At 40.6% G+C, this 17,320-nt stretch overlaps 1 protein-coding gene across 3 annotated transcripts in view; it reads right to left on the bottom strand.

Annotated features, from left to right (window-relative positions):
* Nucleotides 1-11,489: 11,489 nt before the first annotated feature.
* The window catches only part of LOC138595947 (RNA-binding protein Musashi homolog 2), a 292,330-nt gene continuing 286,499 nt past the window's right edge, over nt 11,490-17,320 (bottom strand). For all 3 annotated transcript variants that reach the window (XM_069667486.1, XM_069667503.1, XM_069667495.1), the window contains one exon: nt 11,490-16,911. In XM_069667486.1, coding sequence (XP_069523587.1) covers nt 16,870-16,911 — 42 coding nt within the window. In that variant the 3' untranslated portion in view covers nt 11,490-16,869. The remainder of the gene's footprint in view (nt 16,912-17,320) is intronic.

The following is a 17,320-nucleotide window of genomic DNA, read 5'->3' as shown; positions in this document are numbered from 1 at the left end:
GATCTCAAATCATTTATCTCGTTTAAGCTTGTTTTCTCGTGATAACGGCGATCTAGAAAACAACATGCTGGTCATTGTGATGTTGCCCACACTCAGGTAAGTCGAGCCTTTTTCTATGTTTGTTTTGTGCTTGAACAACCGGAAATGACTCATTATAATGGGAAAACTGAGTAAAGAAAATGTATGGGTGTTTGTCTGCTTAGGGTTTCCGTACAAGATACAATCAATGCTTTGTTGATTTGTTTTTAACTTTGTTCAAAAGTTAATTTGAGGTTGCTAACAGGTTGAAATTGAGCTAACTTTTTCCTCACTTGAATTAGTTTTTCAGGACCCGCTATGATACAGATTTGTGTTTAAAGGATTTGAACTTGACGTGAGAGATCGAGCTGCCTGACAATAATAAAGTTATTATAATTAGTTGCACCTGGAGTGGCCATAACACTGAAATGCTCCGTACACATTTATATTTAGTTATGATAATCAAGTTTATATAATTTAACCATATCAAACAGTGCACAATATAATACAGACACATTTATTTTTGTTGTGTGTCACTTTTTACAAAGTTACATTTACTGCTTTTTCCAGTGAATATTCCCAATAGATTTTATTATACAATCTAATATAATATATATGAAATATAATCATTTAACACAATACATCTAGAGGTTTGAAGAGTTTTGGTCAAATTCCTTTTGAACGCTAAATTTTAAAAAGTTTAAAGCTTCTTAAATAATTAAACATAACTTAGAACAAGAACAAAATACGCTAAATACTGTAGCTTTTCTAAGTTGTGCAAACATCTGTTTCTTGCTTTTTCACAGCATATGTGAGGAAAAGTTCCTGCCCCGATAGAGATGTGTTCACTGTCACTTTGTGTTCATACAGGCTGCTGGAGTGAGGGCAGCAGCATTCATGTGTCTGTAATGAGCTCAAAGTTAAACAGGAGGCCTCTGAGAGCTGCTGCAGCATCACTGATCAGAGGTGCTGATTGTTGTTCACAGACGCCCCCTTGTGGATGAAAGACGAGCACACAGTCGTTAAATCACTACAGAGAGAGAGAGAGTCTGGTTTCATCATGTTGTGATTTAATGATGAAAAAAGTTAAAAGGTCAGAGGGCAAATGTGTTTATAGGGGACTAAGTTTGTGCTAATGTGCTTTACAACATAAATGTGACAATTACTAATGTGACTATTATTAATTACACATACAAGAAAAAGATCTCTGCAGTAATAAAATCAATCAAAATGTAAATATTTTAAATAATTTGTAACATATATTGAACTTGATTTTCTGATTAGCCTAATAATGACTTTATTTACGAAGTCTTGTGTTTATACTTCCTATATAAACAAAATGTCATTCCTTTCTTTGTTCACTTTAATACAAGCTTTTAAAGATTAAATTATCTGAGTCCAGCACATAAAACAGCTGATGTGGAGACACAGCAAAACTCTAAATGCTCCCTGTCATATAATAAAAATAACTTTATTCACCTTTAAAAACAAGAATGTACGAAGTGCTTTGACAGCCAAGCAAAGCAGAAAACAAGCAGATCATAAAACCAGCAAATCACAAAATATAATTTATATAACAGGATGCATTCAAATGCTTATTGGCCACATATAAAGTGCATACATCCTGTATGTTTGAACATGTTTTTTTAGCCACCTGTGTAAATCTCAGAGATGTGTGATTGCCGAGATGATTCTTGGAGCTGTTGACACTGCAGGTGGCGTATTTCCACCACGCACACACACACTCACACACACACACATTTCTTTCTTTGTCCATGGAATTGAACCGGTGTTTACCTCCACCCCTTCAATTTTACCTTGATTACTCTGTACTTCACAGAGGCCACATGGGGCGTCCCTGGTGCTCAGAGAGTTTGCCCGACGTGCTGGAAGGTCACTAAAAGGTTTGATCTTTGTTTCCACATTTTCTCTCTGTTGAGATGTTTGTGAACTTCTTCTAACTCCAGGAGAGCTGCGAAAAAGGACGAGCACGACTCGGTTGACCCCTTTGGCAAAGAAAAAGGTGAAATTGTCCCAACAGAAGTAAAGAGGTGCACCTGGATTATTATCTACTAAATCTTCCTTAACAGTCATTGGAAATATGTTCCACCTGCGTGTTGACCTGCATCTGTTTAACGTGTCTCCTGTTGTTGCAGAGAGTAGATCAGGCTTTATTCATTTAGCAGATCAGGCAGGTAAATAAAATGAGCACTATATATGTGCTACTGGAGAACACTTTTTAATGAAAATACCTGATCAGTTCTTCTACCCATGAGTTTTATCAGAACTTGAATTGATAAGTTGTTTCCTTATTTCACAATTTATCCAGCTTAGCTTTGACATATTTATTTTCCACTCTCACTGAACATTAAATTGTTATTCATACGTGTCCAGATTTCACACAAATTGTGGTTTTGTTACTCGAACATCTGAAAAGGAATCAATAGTAGTTGGAGCAGTAGTTACATCCTTTACTTAAATAAAAGTACCATTATCAGAGAGTGAGACAGCTTGTGTTTGGCGTCAAGGCTCTGACCTCGTCGCTCCTCATATTTATTTTACATGCACAAATTTGAGGAGTGATGGAAATCTTAAACCCTCCTAGCCGGAGCCCGCAGGTGGATGCTGGAGGTGTGTGGTGAGGCTGGAAGTAAGAGCGCAGTACTGGTGCAGGGCAGCGGTGGCAGTGACAGAGCAGAGGGAGAGACCGCCAAATTGGCAAATGCATGTCAAGTGTGAAATCAGTGCAGCTCGAGTTGCCTGCCTGAATTGGCTCGCAGGCCTCGCTCCTTTTATCCTGCATTCAAAACTACTGAAGTGGAAGTAGAAAATTCAGCAAGATTTTGTAGTCAAAGTATCAAAAGTAAAATAATTTGCAGGAAAAATTAAACCCGTTAATTAGATTAACAAAATGAGATTGTTATTGATGCTTCAGTGAGCATGCCAAATGTCATCGTTGTAGCTGAACTGGCAGGATCTATTTTTAACTACACAACTCACCGTTACATATTTCTGTCCAGTAGTTTTGAACCTGTCTGCCCTCTTCTGGAGGGTCACAACAACAATCTGAGGGACAGTAAAATGTTTAATGTACAAAAAGACAAAACAGAAAGTCATCTGTATGACTGTATAATTTGACTGGTTTTATTCTCAGAAAATATTTAAATTATAAATAAGTTATAGACATCTAAAACACTGTTGGAAGCGATCATGACAAAAAGTTTGGAAAACATGGTCCATCCATTATCCATACCGCCATACAGCCCCCCCACTGATCCTATTCGGGTCGCAGGGGGCTGGAGCCGATCCCAGCTGTCACTGGGCAAGAGGCGGGGTTACACCCTGGACTGACAGCCAGTCAGTCACTGGGCCAACACATAGAGACAGACAACCTTTCACGATCACACTCATACGGGCAATTTAGAGTCACCAATGAGCCTAATGTGCATGTCTTTGCACTGAGGGAGGAAGCCCGAGTACCCGGAGGGAGCCCACGCATGCACGGGGAGAACCTGCAAACATGCTAACACATGGCCCACTTCTTCATCCAAACTGGGATTCGATCCAGAAACCTTCTAGCTGTTAAGTGACAGTGCTAACCACTGCACCACTGTGCTTTTTCAAATCGATCCTCTCGATGGACGAGTGTCCAGTTTCTTTAAGCTGTGTGTAATCGTGCGTCTATTAATCAGGCCTCATATTTGTGTAACATTTTAAATAATCTGTGGTTTAATAACCTCTCCTGTTTTTGTTTTGATCCGTAAGTTTCAGCTGAAAAAACGTGACAAATGACATTTGTCAGTTCAGTTTTATAGAGCAGCTTTTCTATTGAAAGCTTCACACATTTTGATGAGTCCTTACCTGCTGTTCATCCTCGACAGGGACAGAAACCAGCAGCGGTGTATCATCCGAGAGCATCACCTCTTTCTGAGAGGAATATATCAGCTGTGAGCAGACAGTCCCTGACATTTAGTGATCTGTGATGATCACCATAAACCTTACATCACCAAATGTCACACTCAAGAGCTGCCAGAGTTTGCAACTGATCCGAAATGCATCACGGTCCAGAGAGAAAATACTGCGGGCCCAATCCTTATGTTCACCCTGAGCCTTAAAACACTGAACCCTCGCAGACGCTATTTAGCATCAGCCGTGTGCAAGAGCAGGAAGGTACAGGGGCTTTAGCAGCTAGAAATGAGAGCAGGTTGTGAAATCACAGTGTACTAAAAAGCAGATACAGTGCATGCCTCATGTGTGTCTCTGTAATAATTTATGTTTCAGAAGCACACATTCTATCTAAAATGATATGCTGGTGTGCCTGCAGGCTGTCCATCATGGTTTTGGGAGCTGGGACTTGCAGATGATTTGAATCAAACCTGTTACTTTATGCCAATGGGCGACCTACTCTTCTTCCTGAGCCACAGCTGCCCCCGTACGTTTTAATGTGGTATGAGAAGCCACACGGACACATATAGAAAAGTATTTTTGGAACAGAAAATTTCCCAGTGGTGAGTTTCACATGAAGGCATGTCCTTCTGCCTGAGCTCTGCACTAAGTATGAACACACGCTCCAGCTAGCACATGAGCTGCTGTTAGCTACTTTCTGAAACTATTTTCCAGTCCAAAAACATGCTAGCATCTTGTAAAACGGTGGTGCTTTGTGCCAAAAGCTAACACTATAGCAACACAGTCACAGTGCTAACACTAATGGGTCGCAGGTAAGATCTACCAAGTTCACAGACTTTCTGTAGCCTGTTAGCATGCTAACATTTGCTGATTTGCATTTGCAAAGACAGCTCAGCTGAGGATGGAAATGTTTAGCAGGTATTTTGTGAAACATCTCAATATTGGGCAAATTTGATACACTATGAAAAGTTGAGGGATCTCCAAAGTTATTAGAGTTTATCGTCTTGGGATGTTGAATGTCTGTAGCTAATGCCTGTAATGGTTGTTCAGATTGTTGTACAGGTGAGGTGTCGTTTCCTGCTTTGGCACTTGGCACACAGCCTGACGCACCTTCTCTGGTGCCATCAGCTGGAAACCGGCTTTCACCCATGTTTCACCCCCTATACTAGTACATCTCCCGGCTGGGGGCAGTGGCATGCTGGGGACGTCTCCCCCATCCCCCCCTGCAGCCGCCTTTACAGGGGTATTAGCCCCCCAACCGATGTCCTTCCTCCAGAGCCATAGCCAGTAGCTGCCTCGTCCCCCAGCTCCTTTACCACCTTCCTCAGGTTTGACCCCGTCAAGCCAGCACCACGGAGCGGCTGTACAACTGCACTGCTGACACAGCCCCGACATCGAACCTCCACAGGGTAAACCTCTTGGCACTCCGCTGCCAATTCAGAGTATTTTAGGTGTTTCGTCTTGCGGGCTGCTGTCATGCCCTCTTCCCAGGGGGATGGTACGTTCGGTGATCAGAACCCTTTTCTAGGGTTCTAGATGCCTATAGCTCAGTCTGTAATGGTTGTTAAGATATTTAACCCTGAAAGACTAATAACAAGATCTAAAAACAGCATGTATATAGACCCTGACAGCTGCATTTTTAAACACCAATTCTGTTGACTCTATGATATTTGCATATTCCTTTGTGAATGGTACATTTTACAGAGCAAAGTATGATTATGTCTAAGGACAAATGAGTAGAAGAAGACATACGATTCTTTTGTAGAAGAGTGTGTTAGCATGCAAAAAAAAAACCCATCCACAAATGATGACACACTTGTAGCTCTGGACAAACCTCATACTCTCAACTATCCCTCAAATATAGCACAGACATTGAACAACAGGACATGATACATTGCGCCTGTAATGTAAAGCAGCTTTCATGGACACTTACTGTAAGCTGCAAAGCCGAGCTGAGGCGGGCTTGATTCATGTGCTCTTATTATGGCTCATTGAAATCCTCTGATTATACACCGGGCTGTCATCATCCATCACTAAAGCTGTATATTTAGGCTCACAGACATACAGTATGTCCCCAGTTCACTTACACTCTCTCTGTGCATGTAATCCCACCGGGCCGATCATTCATTTCCTGTTTACTCGCCCTCCTCGGAGGCCGCTCTTCATCACACTTGTTCATGAGTGAAGACGGAGTGAGTTAGAAAAGACTGGAAATCCATGATCGCACCAGGACACGGGTCACTAAATCAGACATGACACGGTCCCGCTGTAGTGATGCTTGTGCAGCTTAAAACATATAAAACAAACACATGAAGGGACTTTGTGCTCAGCGGTGCGTCCGCAGATCAGAGCCGCAGCGCCACCAGTGCATCCTGCAGGCTGCGCCGCGTGCAGCTGGCCCTGCTGATGACTTTCTTTTTGGTCATCAGTAATATTCTCCGTGCAAACTGCTGCATATTGTTTGCTGCTAGGTGGAATTAAGCTTTGTGTGCCGGTGGGCCGCTGTGGGGGTGGTGGTGGTGGTGGTGGTGGGGGGGTATTTTGTGTGATATGGCCCATTGACTGCTTTTCCATAGCTCAGGAACAATAATGAGATTTTTTTTTTCCAGAATATCAGTGCCGCCATTCAGCGCGCTGATTGTGTTTATGAAATTGTGCATACATCTCTCAATGCCGGAGCAGGGCAAGGGAAAGCTATTTTCAAAACATTAGCAAATTGTTTTCTGTTATTGTGCAGAGATTGATAAGAGTATGTGTTGTCTGAACACACACACACACACACACACGCAGAGAGAAAAAAACATTAAAAAAAGCAAAAGCATGCTGCTAAGGCTTGAAATGCCTCCTGCTCTGTACAACACAAAAACATACTTAAAGAAATATAAACTATATCACTTTGTTTTAATGTGGCCATTAAGCTGTAACTACTGTAAATGCAATTGTTTCTTTACACAAGCTCTTGTTATTTCTTCTTTGAGAGACATCCTGTAGGGAGCCCTGTAATTCACTTTAATGCAGTGTTGATGTATATAATTTATTTCTTAATTCTCACATGCAGTTGATGGATTATCGCATTACCGTGCTGCCTGTCAAACTCCCCTGATGAGATATAACAATGACCTTGAGTGTGACCTTGCCTTTGAAATCTCCGGTGCCTTTCTCACACGCAGATCTCGTGTCAAATTACCTGAGATTTCACACGCATCACCTCGGCTGATAAAAAACCTTTGAAAAGGCGTTTAAATGTGAGGTTAAGCAGAGGAAATGCTTTTGTTCCTTCTCACGCACGCTCGGCGTCAGCTCTCATGTGTGTCTGCAGCGACTTAAGAGCAGGGAAGCCTGATTTCCTGGGATTTTCACCGGGTTCAAAAAGCATGGAGATGTTTGTGTCAAACCAGACAATCAAAATCTGATTACGCTGCGTTTTGACACGGCTGTCTCCTCACATTTCAGAGGTGTCAAAGTGAACATTCAGGCCCCTTTGATGCCATTTCTTTGAGAAATCCTGCAAAAAAAAAATTCTGTAATCTGCATGGATTTGTCTGATTAATTAACTGCAGGATTGTCCTTCAAGTGGACGTAAGAGCCTTTCAGTGTCATGTGATGAAAAATAACCAGCATGAGGAGATTTTAAACAAAACATTTTGATGTAAAATGTCAGAATTTGCTCGTGACACAAACTGTAACTCTTCTACTAAAACATTAGTCCTCTTGACCTCTTGGCAGTCTTTCCACCTACACACACACATTAATCTCTTTTCCATTTAATTGCTGTCATAATAGTTTTGGCACGCCTCTCGAGAAGGAGCTGTACTGAAATCTCGCCGGGCATGGAGGAATATTTTTAAAGACCACAGACTGTAAAGAGAAGCCAGAGATCTGCAGCAGCCGGCAAATAATCATTAATCCATCAGTAATCATGCCATCAACACCTTTCTCCACCCTGGGCCTTCACTTTGTATTTTCGCTCCGTCCTCAGGTAATAATTGACAAGTTTCACCTGCTTTCTACGGTCCAGTCTGCTGCTCACTAGTTTGCTCGGAGGCAGCTATCGATTGTGCGGCATCAGATCCATGAAGACAATGATGATGAACAATGAACAGACAGCTGCATCCTCTGTGATCCGGGCCAAAAGCGACGGCCTTTGTAAGCCCGTAATGCCTCATCTGGTGGATAATATGAGCGAGAGGAGGGAGACAATATGTGAATTTTCTGAGTCAGTTAGCTCGTGGCCTCCTGTGCTTTCTGTGCTGCTGGATACAGACAGCTCACAGGACGAAATACTGGAGCTGTAATTACTTTGACTTTAAAGAAGATGGTTCTGAGTCACCTGTCGGCATTCAGCCATAAAACATACACTGCTGGAGATAATGATTCTCCTTTATCTCCGTTATTCTTCAGCTTGATTTCACGTTCTTTAGATTCCAAGATTGTAGACTTACGTGTCAGATTATTAGACTTTATAATGAAAAGGTCACATGAGCTCAAGAACAATTAAAACATAAAGACAAGGGAACATAAAAAGAAGACAATCCTTCCCATAATGCACCCCTGTGTTTGTTTCTTCTCTCCTCCTCCTCTGCAACAGTCCAGCGAGCGTTCGTCTCCACACATGAAGCTGTCTGGGTTCTTGGCTGCCGCCTGTTTGCCATTCCCAGAAGGTCATTTGGTTAATGCACATTTGAGTTTTCATGGACTCTTAACTAGTTTTTAATCAGCAATTATTAGTGAATTGGAAGGCTGTGCAGGCGCGTGCCTCTCTGCTGGCGGGAGAGTGCCCATCAATGTCACGTCAATTTCCATGCCAAAGGCTACATTAGGCCTGCAGTCTGCGAGGAAACAGCCACCTGAGTGCCTCATCTCCCCCATCCACAGCAGTCTGCACATCAACTATTGACTCTATTACACAGCTCTGTCAGAAAAATTTTACGCTTCAAAAGAGGAGCAACCATTACATGGCTGTGCGGGGAGATAATTTAGTGATGCACATAAAATTAAGTGCATATCCATTGAACATTGCTCATTATTGCACTTGAATTCCTACAATGCCGGGCTTGTGCGAGGATCCTGGATGCTTCCCAACCTTTCATTCCAGTCCCATTTTCAAGGTTTAAACACAGCCTGATTATTTAGGCTGATGTAGCATATAAATACCTGTCATTTTCATCTATAGCTCACCTTACCTGTAATTGGCAATTAAACATGCCATCAGCTCAGACTGGCTCTTAATTAGCGTTAAGAAATGCTGAGGGGCCGGGAGGTGTCCTTGCAGGCTGAGGATTGTGAGTCTCCTGCAGCATGAATATGCATGGCATCCAGGTCCATACAATCCTGTCCAACGTCCTCTTCTGCATCACACCTCCACAGCATCCGCAGCGTCGTTGCCATGCTGCACCCTCTACACGCTGTTGCATCCTCTGCACGCTGTTGCATCCTCTGCACGCTGTTGCATCCTCTGCACGCTGTGGCATCCTCTTCACGCTGTGGCATCCTCTGCACGCTGTTGCATCCTCTGCACACTGTGGCTTGTTTTTGTGTTTGCCAGGAGCTGTCACATTCAGCCTGTTAGCAAAGGCCCATGGGAAATTTACACAGAGGGGATGGTGTGAGGTATAACGCCGTCAAATGAGCTGGTGACACGCTGCCTGAAACACTCATATTTCGGTGAGTAAGTTGGTAAAAAACATGAATTTCAGTGTTTTTAGTTCAATGTAAAGCAGTAAAAATGTTAAAATTAGAAACATTAAAGATGAAAATGACAATAAATATTTATAATGCCGTCCCCGCTGCTCAAATATCACAACATTTTGACTTTAAAACAAACTCTGCAGCCACACATTATTAACAGCTTCCTTCTCTCTGCGGTGAGCTGACATTTAGCTCCCATAATGACGCCTGATTGTCTTGCAGCGTTCCACCAAAGACCTGAATCCTCCTATTTAAGGGCCGACGAGTGCTGGGCTCTCTGATCATAATGGCACTTTTAATTAGCACTTAATTAAAGGCAGGTGGACTGGAAAGGTCAACCAGTTAGGCAGCCTGTGAGTTAAAAACACAGACAGACGAGCATCAAGCGTTGGCTGGATTTGTCTGCTAATTACAGCGACCAGAATGTGCTGGACAAACTCTGTCAGATCTGCTGCAGGTTAATAATAGATTATGAATTCAGTGTGTTTTATTTTAAGTGTTTTTACTATAATTTTACATCTAATGTATGTAGGATTTAACAAAATAAATATGATGTTTTTAAGCAACTTTATTTTGAAATTCAACCAAAAACTGCTCATAAAAACTGGCAGAATGTTTGTTTCCAAACGTGCTGGGTTTTTTATTTTACCACCATAGCCAAGTCTTTTTTTAATCTATTTTTGCACGTTATATATGTGTGCACATATCTTGTTACCAGACTTCACACTGTCAAAAGGCCAAAAATCTTCTGTGAAAGTGAACCAATCTTCCAGACAATCTTATTATCATTATCCTCATTACACAAACATACAAACTGCCGCAGCGTGAGCTGAACTTGCAGTGTCTCGGCTGTGAAAAACAGAGCTGGGAACAGTATTGATCTCAGTCAGAATTATAGATCACCCTGTCTGAATGAGTGATGAAGCTGTCGGCGTGTTGCTCTCACCTGACAAGCATTAAAAAAGCCTGATCCTTGAATTTCAATGCAACATAAACATTATTTCCAACCATCAGAATTTACCACAGTGGACATACACATAAAGGCGTGATGCAAACGTTAGCATACTATGCCTGATCTGTGGTTGCCAGTGCAAGTAGTGAGCAACTTCTTTGTTTAGTGCAAATTTGCACATTTCTTCTTCTGCTTCACATCAATGACTCACATTTTTGTTTCTGACATGTGAAATGAAATCCTCCAAACACTGTGACAAACACATCAAAGGTAAACCCTCATACTTTCTGTGCGCGCGCGTCTCCCTCTCTTCTATTGTACGCCTCTAAAAGGCCCGTCATGCAGCCGCCTGTTTGCTCATCTACTCATCACATCCTCAGCCCGTTTATTCCCCGAGCCTCGGCTAATATTGATGCTCTCCATGTGATGCCGCTGATGAAAAAAATAAGGCTCTGACGGGATGCTGTGATTTCTTTTCCCCCTGAAAGCTGCCGCTGCTTTTATAACCACAGCGCTGAGAGCGACCACTGAGGGGCAGCAGAATTACACGCCAGCGCTCGGTCGTTCACGGGGTCCCTGAATGCATCTTAGAGCTGAGGATCTATTAATCCTGCTGACTTAAGAGGGACCTCGAAGGATCCGAAATGCTGAGTGAAAATGTGGAATGAAAAAAAAAGGGCCTGTTTATAATAGAGGGAAGCAGGCAGAACAGTTTTATGTGAGTATCCAGTTATGGGATGTCAGCAGACGCTAAAGAATATGGAAAGTGAATGCCTCTTTCATGTGATGCTATAATTAGACGTGATACTGAAATTTTGATTGAATTATTTAAACCTTTTTTTTTCAACATCTTTAGCAAAAATATTGCAAACTATAAGAATACAATGAAACAGTGAAAACGAGTAATATAACAATTCAGTTTATTTTATTTATTTTCCAGACAGACACATCAATTTCTGGACCACAGTAGAGGATGGAAACCTTTCACAGACATTTTTTGTCAATATTATTATTTGAAAATACAAATATAAAATTAGACTTTCCACATTTGATATGTGAGAGACCCCCATCCATTATTATTATTATTATTTTTTCTTTTTAGTATATTTTACAACAGGGCTTAAGCAAGCCATATGATAACCTGAAAGATGCTTTCAGATGTCAGTCAAGTCTGTCTGTCTCTCGCCATAAAAAGTCGGTTAACATAAAAAAAAGGGGGCAAGTGTTAGGAATGGGCCGACGGCTCTGTGCTCGGCTCTGTGCACAAACATGGAAGCACAGCAGAGCCTCGCACTGCCGTCCCTGCGGTCTGCAGAGCTCCCGGGCTCCCCTGCAGGCCGCGCGGTCTGCTCCGAAACTCGACAACACGCCGGGGTGAACGTACGCTAATAATGAACCTGTGTGTGTGTGAGGGATACTCTGTATACAGCTGAGGTCTCCAGTCTAATCAAATGAGTGGAACATTGCAAGTATATACTCATCTATACACATATATATTGCAGTAGTGTGTTTATATTTAAGAATGGTTATGGGTGGGATGGCAATGGTCTGGACTGAAGGGGAAACCCACCCTGATGAACGCGCCAGTACAGTTGAGCTCGTGTCACTTCTGTCGCCTTAAAGAGTCCAGTTAGATGTTTGAAGCCATCTTTGTTTTATCCTGCAACAAGAGAGCTGGAGCTTTAAATGGTGGTGTCACTTTGTGGGCCGGGAGACTAACTTTGTGGTCACTTTGTGGTGACAGTATCCAGTATCTCTCAGAGATAAGGGCACATTGTCTGGTTTAAAACCATTAGCACCACTATGAACGAGCCTCTTTTAAATGCTCAGAAAACGTCCAATGAGCCTTCAAAGTCAGTCTAATTATTCCGGGAATGGAGCGGAGTCTGAAACATGAAGCTTTTAGGAGACGGTTGTTCATATTCTTACGACAGATTTGAATCCAAGGCGACAGAAATCGCACAAACTCGTGAGCTTTCAGGGCGGGGTTCCCCCCAGAGACGGATGGGAGAAGTAGTTGGCCATTGCCTAGCACTTGCCTCGAGATTCAAGTTTAAATGGATACGGTAGTACACTACAAATGTCAACACCTCTCAGGTTGACTTTTTTTCTTTTTTGATTCTTTTTTTTTCTTTAAACCAAGACCCCGTCCCCTCTCCCCCGAATGGATACGCTAGTCTACTAAGATGTGAAACATTCATCAGCTGTAAACTGCTGTCAGTTTGAGAGAAAATGAAAGTACAGCAAACAGAGCCATGCTACCTTAAAGTCCAAGCTACAGGATCACAAAACAACTCAAGTCTTTGTATTGTGTGAAGGAAAACTTTCCTATTTCACTCAAAGAGGGTTAATTATGATGTGAGGGCCACCAGAGGCTGCATCAGTGAAACAACAAAGCAGTAGCTTCTGCACTTGTTGCACTGGTGTTGGGATTTATGAAGAAAAGGCTACTGAGTTATCAGCTGCAGCTCCTGATGAGCTTCTGTGTCAGTTTGTAGGCGGTTTGAGTCTAAATGTATCAGCTGATGGAATATTAAGATGAAGTTAGGGGACAAATTAACTGGAGGAACACTTCCTTTTATCCTTTCAGAATAAAACTAAGCTAGGACACATACGTTGGTACCCTGAAATCACCGATTCCTATTATATCTATTGATTTTCTACTGTGGAGATATTTTTGACACTAACATGAGCAAAAGGGGAGAACGTGCGCATTAATACTTGGAACATGTTACTTAATGACATTTTTGAACCAACTTTTGTTTGTTTTCTTGCAGTTTTGGGGAAATACTTCATTTCCTTTGTAACAATTTTTCAAAATAAATCTAGTTTTAAATTATTTGACCTGCTAAACATTTCGACTTTTAAGGATAATTTGCCATTTTTTGGATGACACACTTGCTGGATTCATTGGAATAATTTGCATCTCCAACAAAGCTGCCATTACTGTACATACAGTATGCAATATGACAGTTCATAATGCACTAAAAGAATTAACATAGACGCTAATGTTATTATTAATATAACAGTATGCAATTTTAAGACCCCATCAGGTGAATTAATCACTTAACTGGTATAAAACCTGAATTATGCTGCATTTAAATTACACTCAAATGGTCCCTCACTCCGCAGGTTGCAGCGTGCACACAGCGTGAGCAGCTAAATTGATATTTTTATAACAGGTTTTTTTTTTTTGCTGCTCGAGCAAACCCAGAAAGATTTGAAGAGTGGCATACTTTGACGTGAAACTTTGAGCTTTTACATTCAAGTGTTAATTCAGTATTTGCTACTTTGTTAGCTTAGTGATGAATCACAGCTTTGCGGTGCTGGTCGGATATCAGGACAGTCTTTAGGGTTTCTACAGTAATGCTTCTATAATGTCAATAGTTATAATAATAGAACAAAAATAGTTCCCAGAATTTAAGATTAAAACTATTAGAATTGTTGTTAAAGATCTAAAACCCTATTATATCGATTATGTGTGCTGGGACTATTTTTCCGATGTGTAGAACATGAAAAAAAAAAGATAAATGATATTGTGACTATTCTGGTTCTCATTGGTATGTTTCTTAAAAAAATAGGATTTTTTTCCACATAAAATCTGTTGTCCGTGATTATAGCTCGTGTCCCTCTTTAAAAACAACCAAAAGTAACAGTTTTGCATATCTAGCGTTAGCATTTAAGGTAGTATGGCACACCCCTTTTAAAACATTCAAGGGTGGGGATCCAAATAATGCCTCGTGAACAATTCCATCTTACAGCAACGCTTTCTCTATTGTTCATCCATGAGAGCTTTGGTTAGCTGAAACCATGTGAGAGTGGCAAAAAGCAAAAGAGTCAAACATACAGGGAATAAATTACAATGAACCTCTATCAAAATAAGAGTCTGCAAATATCTGAATAACATGATCATTTAGAGAAAGGTCTATCTTGACTGAGTCCTAAATCCACTATCACTACGAGTATTATATTAATGAGTCCTATATAACATCTACTTTGTACTTACAGGATAGAAAAAGAGCGCGAGAGGGGGAGGGGTAGATATGAGAGAAAGGAGAGGTAGAGCAAAGGGAGAACAACAAAGACCACTACACTGGTATCAAAGACAGCACTCTGTTTACAAGTTAACTGTGAGTTCTTTACACACTAATGAAGTACATGAATGAGCAACGAAAAGAAGGAGGATCTCTGAGGATGGGGAATGGAAAGAGAGAAAGCAATGGATGCACAGTACATTTTAATAGTATATTACAATTATTCATATATAAACCACAAAGTATCGATAAAACTCTGATTAAACTTGAAATCAGCAAAGAAGCATCTTTCTTTTTTTTTTATAGTTTTGTATTTCTTATTTTTCTTTTACATTTGAACATTACAGGGTTTTTTTTTCTCTTTAAATTATTACTTGATCACACCTCCGTTTCATTTGACTGTAGAAGTATCCAGCATATTTCTTTACCTGGTTGTTTTGAAACAAAATGAGACAGGAAGTGGGTAAAAAAAAAAAATGAAAACAAAAGCAGCAGGTAAAGTACTTTCAGAATAAAACAACCATTCATTCCATGAACGACTTTAAAAACTGCACTCTGGAGAATATTGTTATTATTATTATTAAATGTTTGAGTCAAACCATTACGCACACACACTGTGTAAAACCTGGTGCAGCGACAGATAGTGAATAATTCAGTGTCGTCTTTTGACCCTGTATAAATATCTTTAGATGAGACATGGGTCTAATAGAAAGAAAGTGTACACTGCAACAGATCAGTTATATTTCCCACGCCGAGAACACATGAACCCATAAATCCTTCATACTATCCCAAAGCACAGGGCCGTTTTTAGAAAGCCAACATGTACATGTGCAAATAGGAAAAATGGCCTGTACTTCACTACTCACAGTGCAATAATTACTCGCTTTATTACCTTTCAGTGTTTTCGTTTGTTTCGCCACGAGAATAAATTAAACCTGCCCCGCGCTTCCTCGTCAGGAGTCACCAAGGCTGAGGTATGGTATCAAAATGTTGACGTTTCCTAATTCACTCGAAAAGAACCGATTCAGAAGCGTTACGTTAAAAGAGCTCCCGCGACAGAAGAGCCCGGTGTTTCCAAAAAAAAAAAGAATCAGGAACAAGCAGGATGAAACAAACAATAAGGTACGACTAACACGTTCCTTTCAGTATAAAAGTGTCAGGACGCACAGAGCCTGGTTCGAGTCCTAATCTTCACGTCTAAGTACAGTGTGCTTTGGATTAAATCGTCTTTTTTTTCTCTTTGAAATGATGCTGATATCTTTAACAGTTAGACAAAAGATACCAATCAGGCTCTTTTTTTTTTGTTCTTCTTTTAAAACTGTTGACTTTTGTAAATTTGCTGGTATGACACTTGTAAAATTATTCAGCTTCAGTATTTACAGAGCAAAAGTGTGTTCTGTTCTGTCTCCGGGGTCCAGCAGAAAAAGGTAGAATAATAACTGTTTACAGCTTCGTCTTTTTTTTTCTTCTATTCACACGCTATAACATGGTTTTCTTTTTGACACACCATCACAAAAATATGCTATTCTCTCACTGAGTTGGTTATATGCAGTGACTGGAATAATATGTACAGCTACATTTCTTTTTCTCAAGTTTGAATTCACAATGTAGTTATATGAAATTTGTTATAGCATATATATATATTTCTAAACAACAAAAACAACACTTATAAAAAAGGACCATAAAAATATTGGAGTCCTCTTTGTATTGCCCAAAAATAGGTAATTATGGTTAACAATGAGACATCACAAGAAATAAAACAGCTACTAAGATTTATTACTTAGATACCCTCTTTAAATTTTCCTTAAAATTGATTTTTTTTTAGTCTCTCCACGCTGAGCTTCTTTTTTTTTTAAGCGGAAAGACTGAATGAAACATCCAATCGTTCCTCCGTCACACTAACCGATACAAAGATGAAGACATGACTTGCAGAATTTCTTGGCTATGACCCCCGAACTTCAAAACAAAATCCATTTACACAAAGATACTCTAAGATTAAATAAAATGACACAAAATTAAAGGTTAAACTAAAATGACTTCCTAAAAACTAATCAAAACAAAAGGAAACAGGTGGATGAAATCGACGTGAAACATCATACCAAACCAGGTTGTAAAGTTATAGGAGGTTTGGATTATAGTACAGCAGTTGTTATTTTTCTGAGATGACTAACGTTTTCTTTTCTTCTTCATGTGGTTCCGTCTTTCGTTCTTTTTGCCCGGGTGACGCTGTAGTGCTTGAAGTTGGATAGCATCACCTGCACACAAAGCCAATTAGAAACTTCGTCCTGTCTTTCCTGGGCCACCAGGTATACTCTGCTGGGTGACAGAGAGAAAGCAGAGAAGAGCAGCAACATTAGAAGACACACCTGTAAGATTTTCACAACAGGAAACTGTGGATGGACATTTTGGATTCCTACTGAGGAGCCGACAGCAGCTAACATTAACAGCAGCAGGTCAAAACTTGCACATGAATACAGCCAAAGACCATCCATGTATGTTAGCTTTTAAAAAGTCTGCACTTCTTATTATTAACTTAGTAATCATGCATGCGCAGCTTAAGATGGATTACTAAGACAGACAAAAACACACATCACACATCTTATCTACATAATAAAAGCTGGCAGCAGACAAAAAGCTCACGACAGTCTGAGCGAACTACTGTACAAACAGAACGAGGGGGAATGGGAGCAGTGAAGATGACTTACAGGGACAAAATAAACAT

The sequence above is a fragment of the Semicossyphus pulcher genome, unplaced genomic scaffold (genome assembly GCF_022749685.1).
Source record: "Semicossyphus pulcher isolate SPU_LCO1_2020_fin unplaced genomic scaffold, fSemPul1.0.p SCAF_10, whole genome shotgun sequence".
Classification (NCBI taxonomy): domain Eukaryota; kingdom Metazoa; phylum Chordata; class Actinopteri; order Labriformes; family Labridae; genus Semicossyphus; species Semicossyphus pulcher.
Note: the sequence above shows the minus strand (reverse complement) of the source record. Positions and strands in the feature narration are given on the sequence as shown.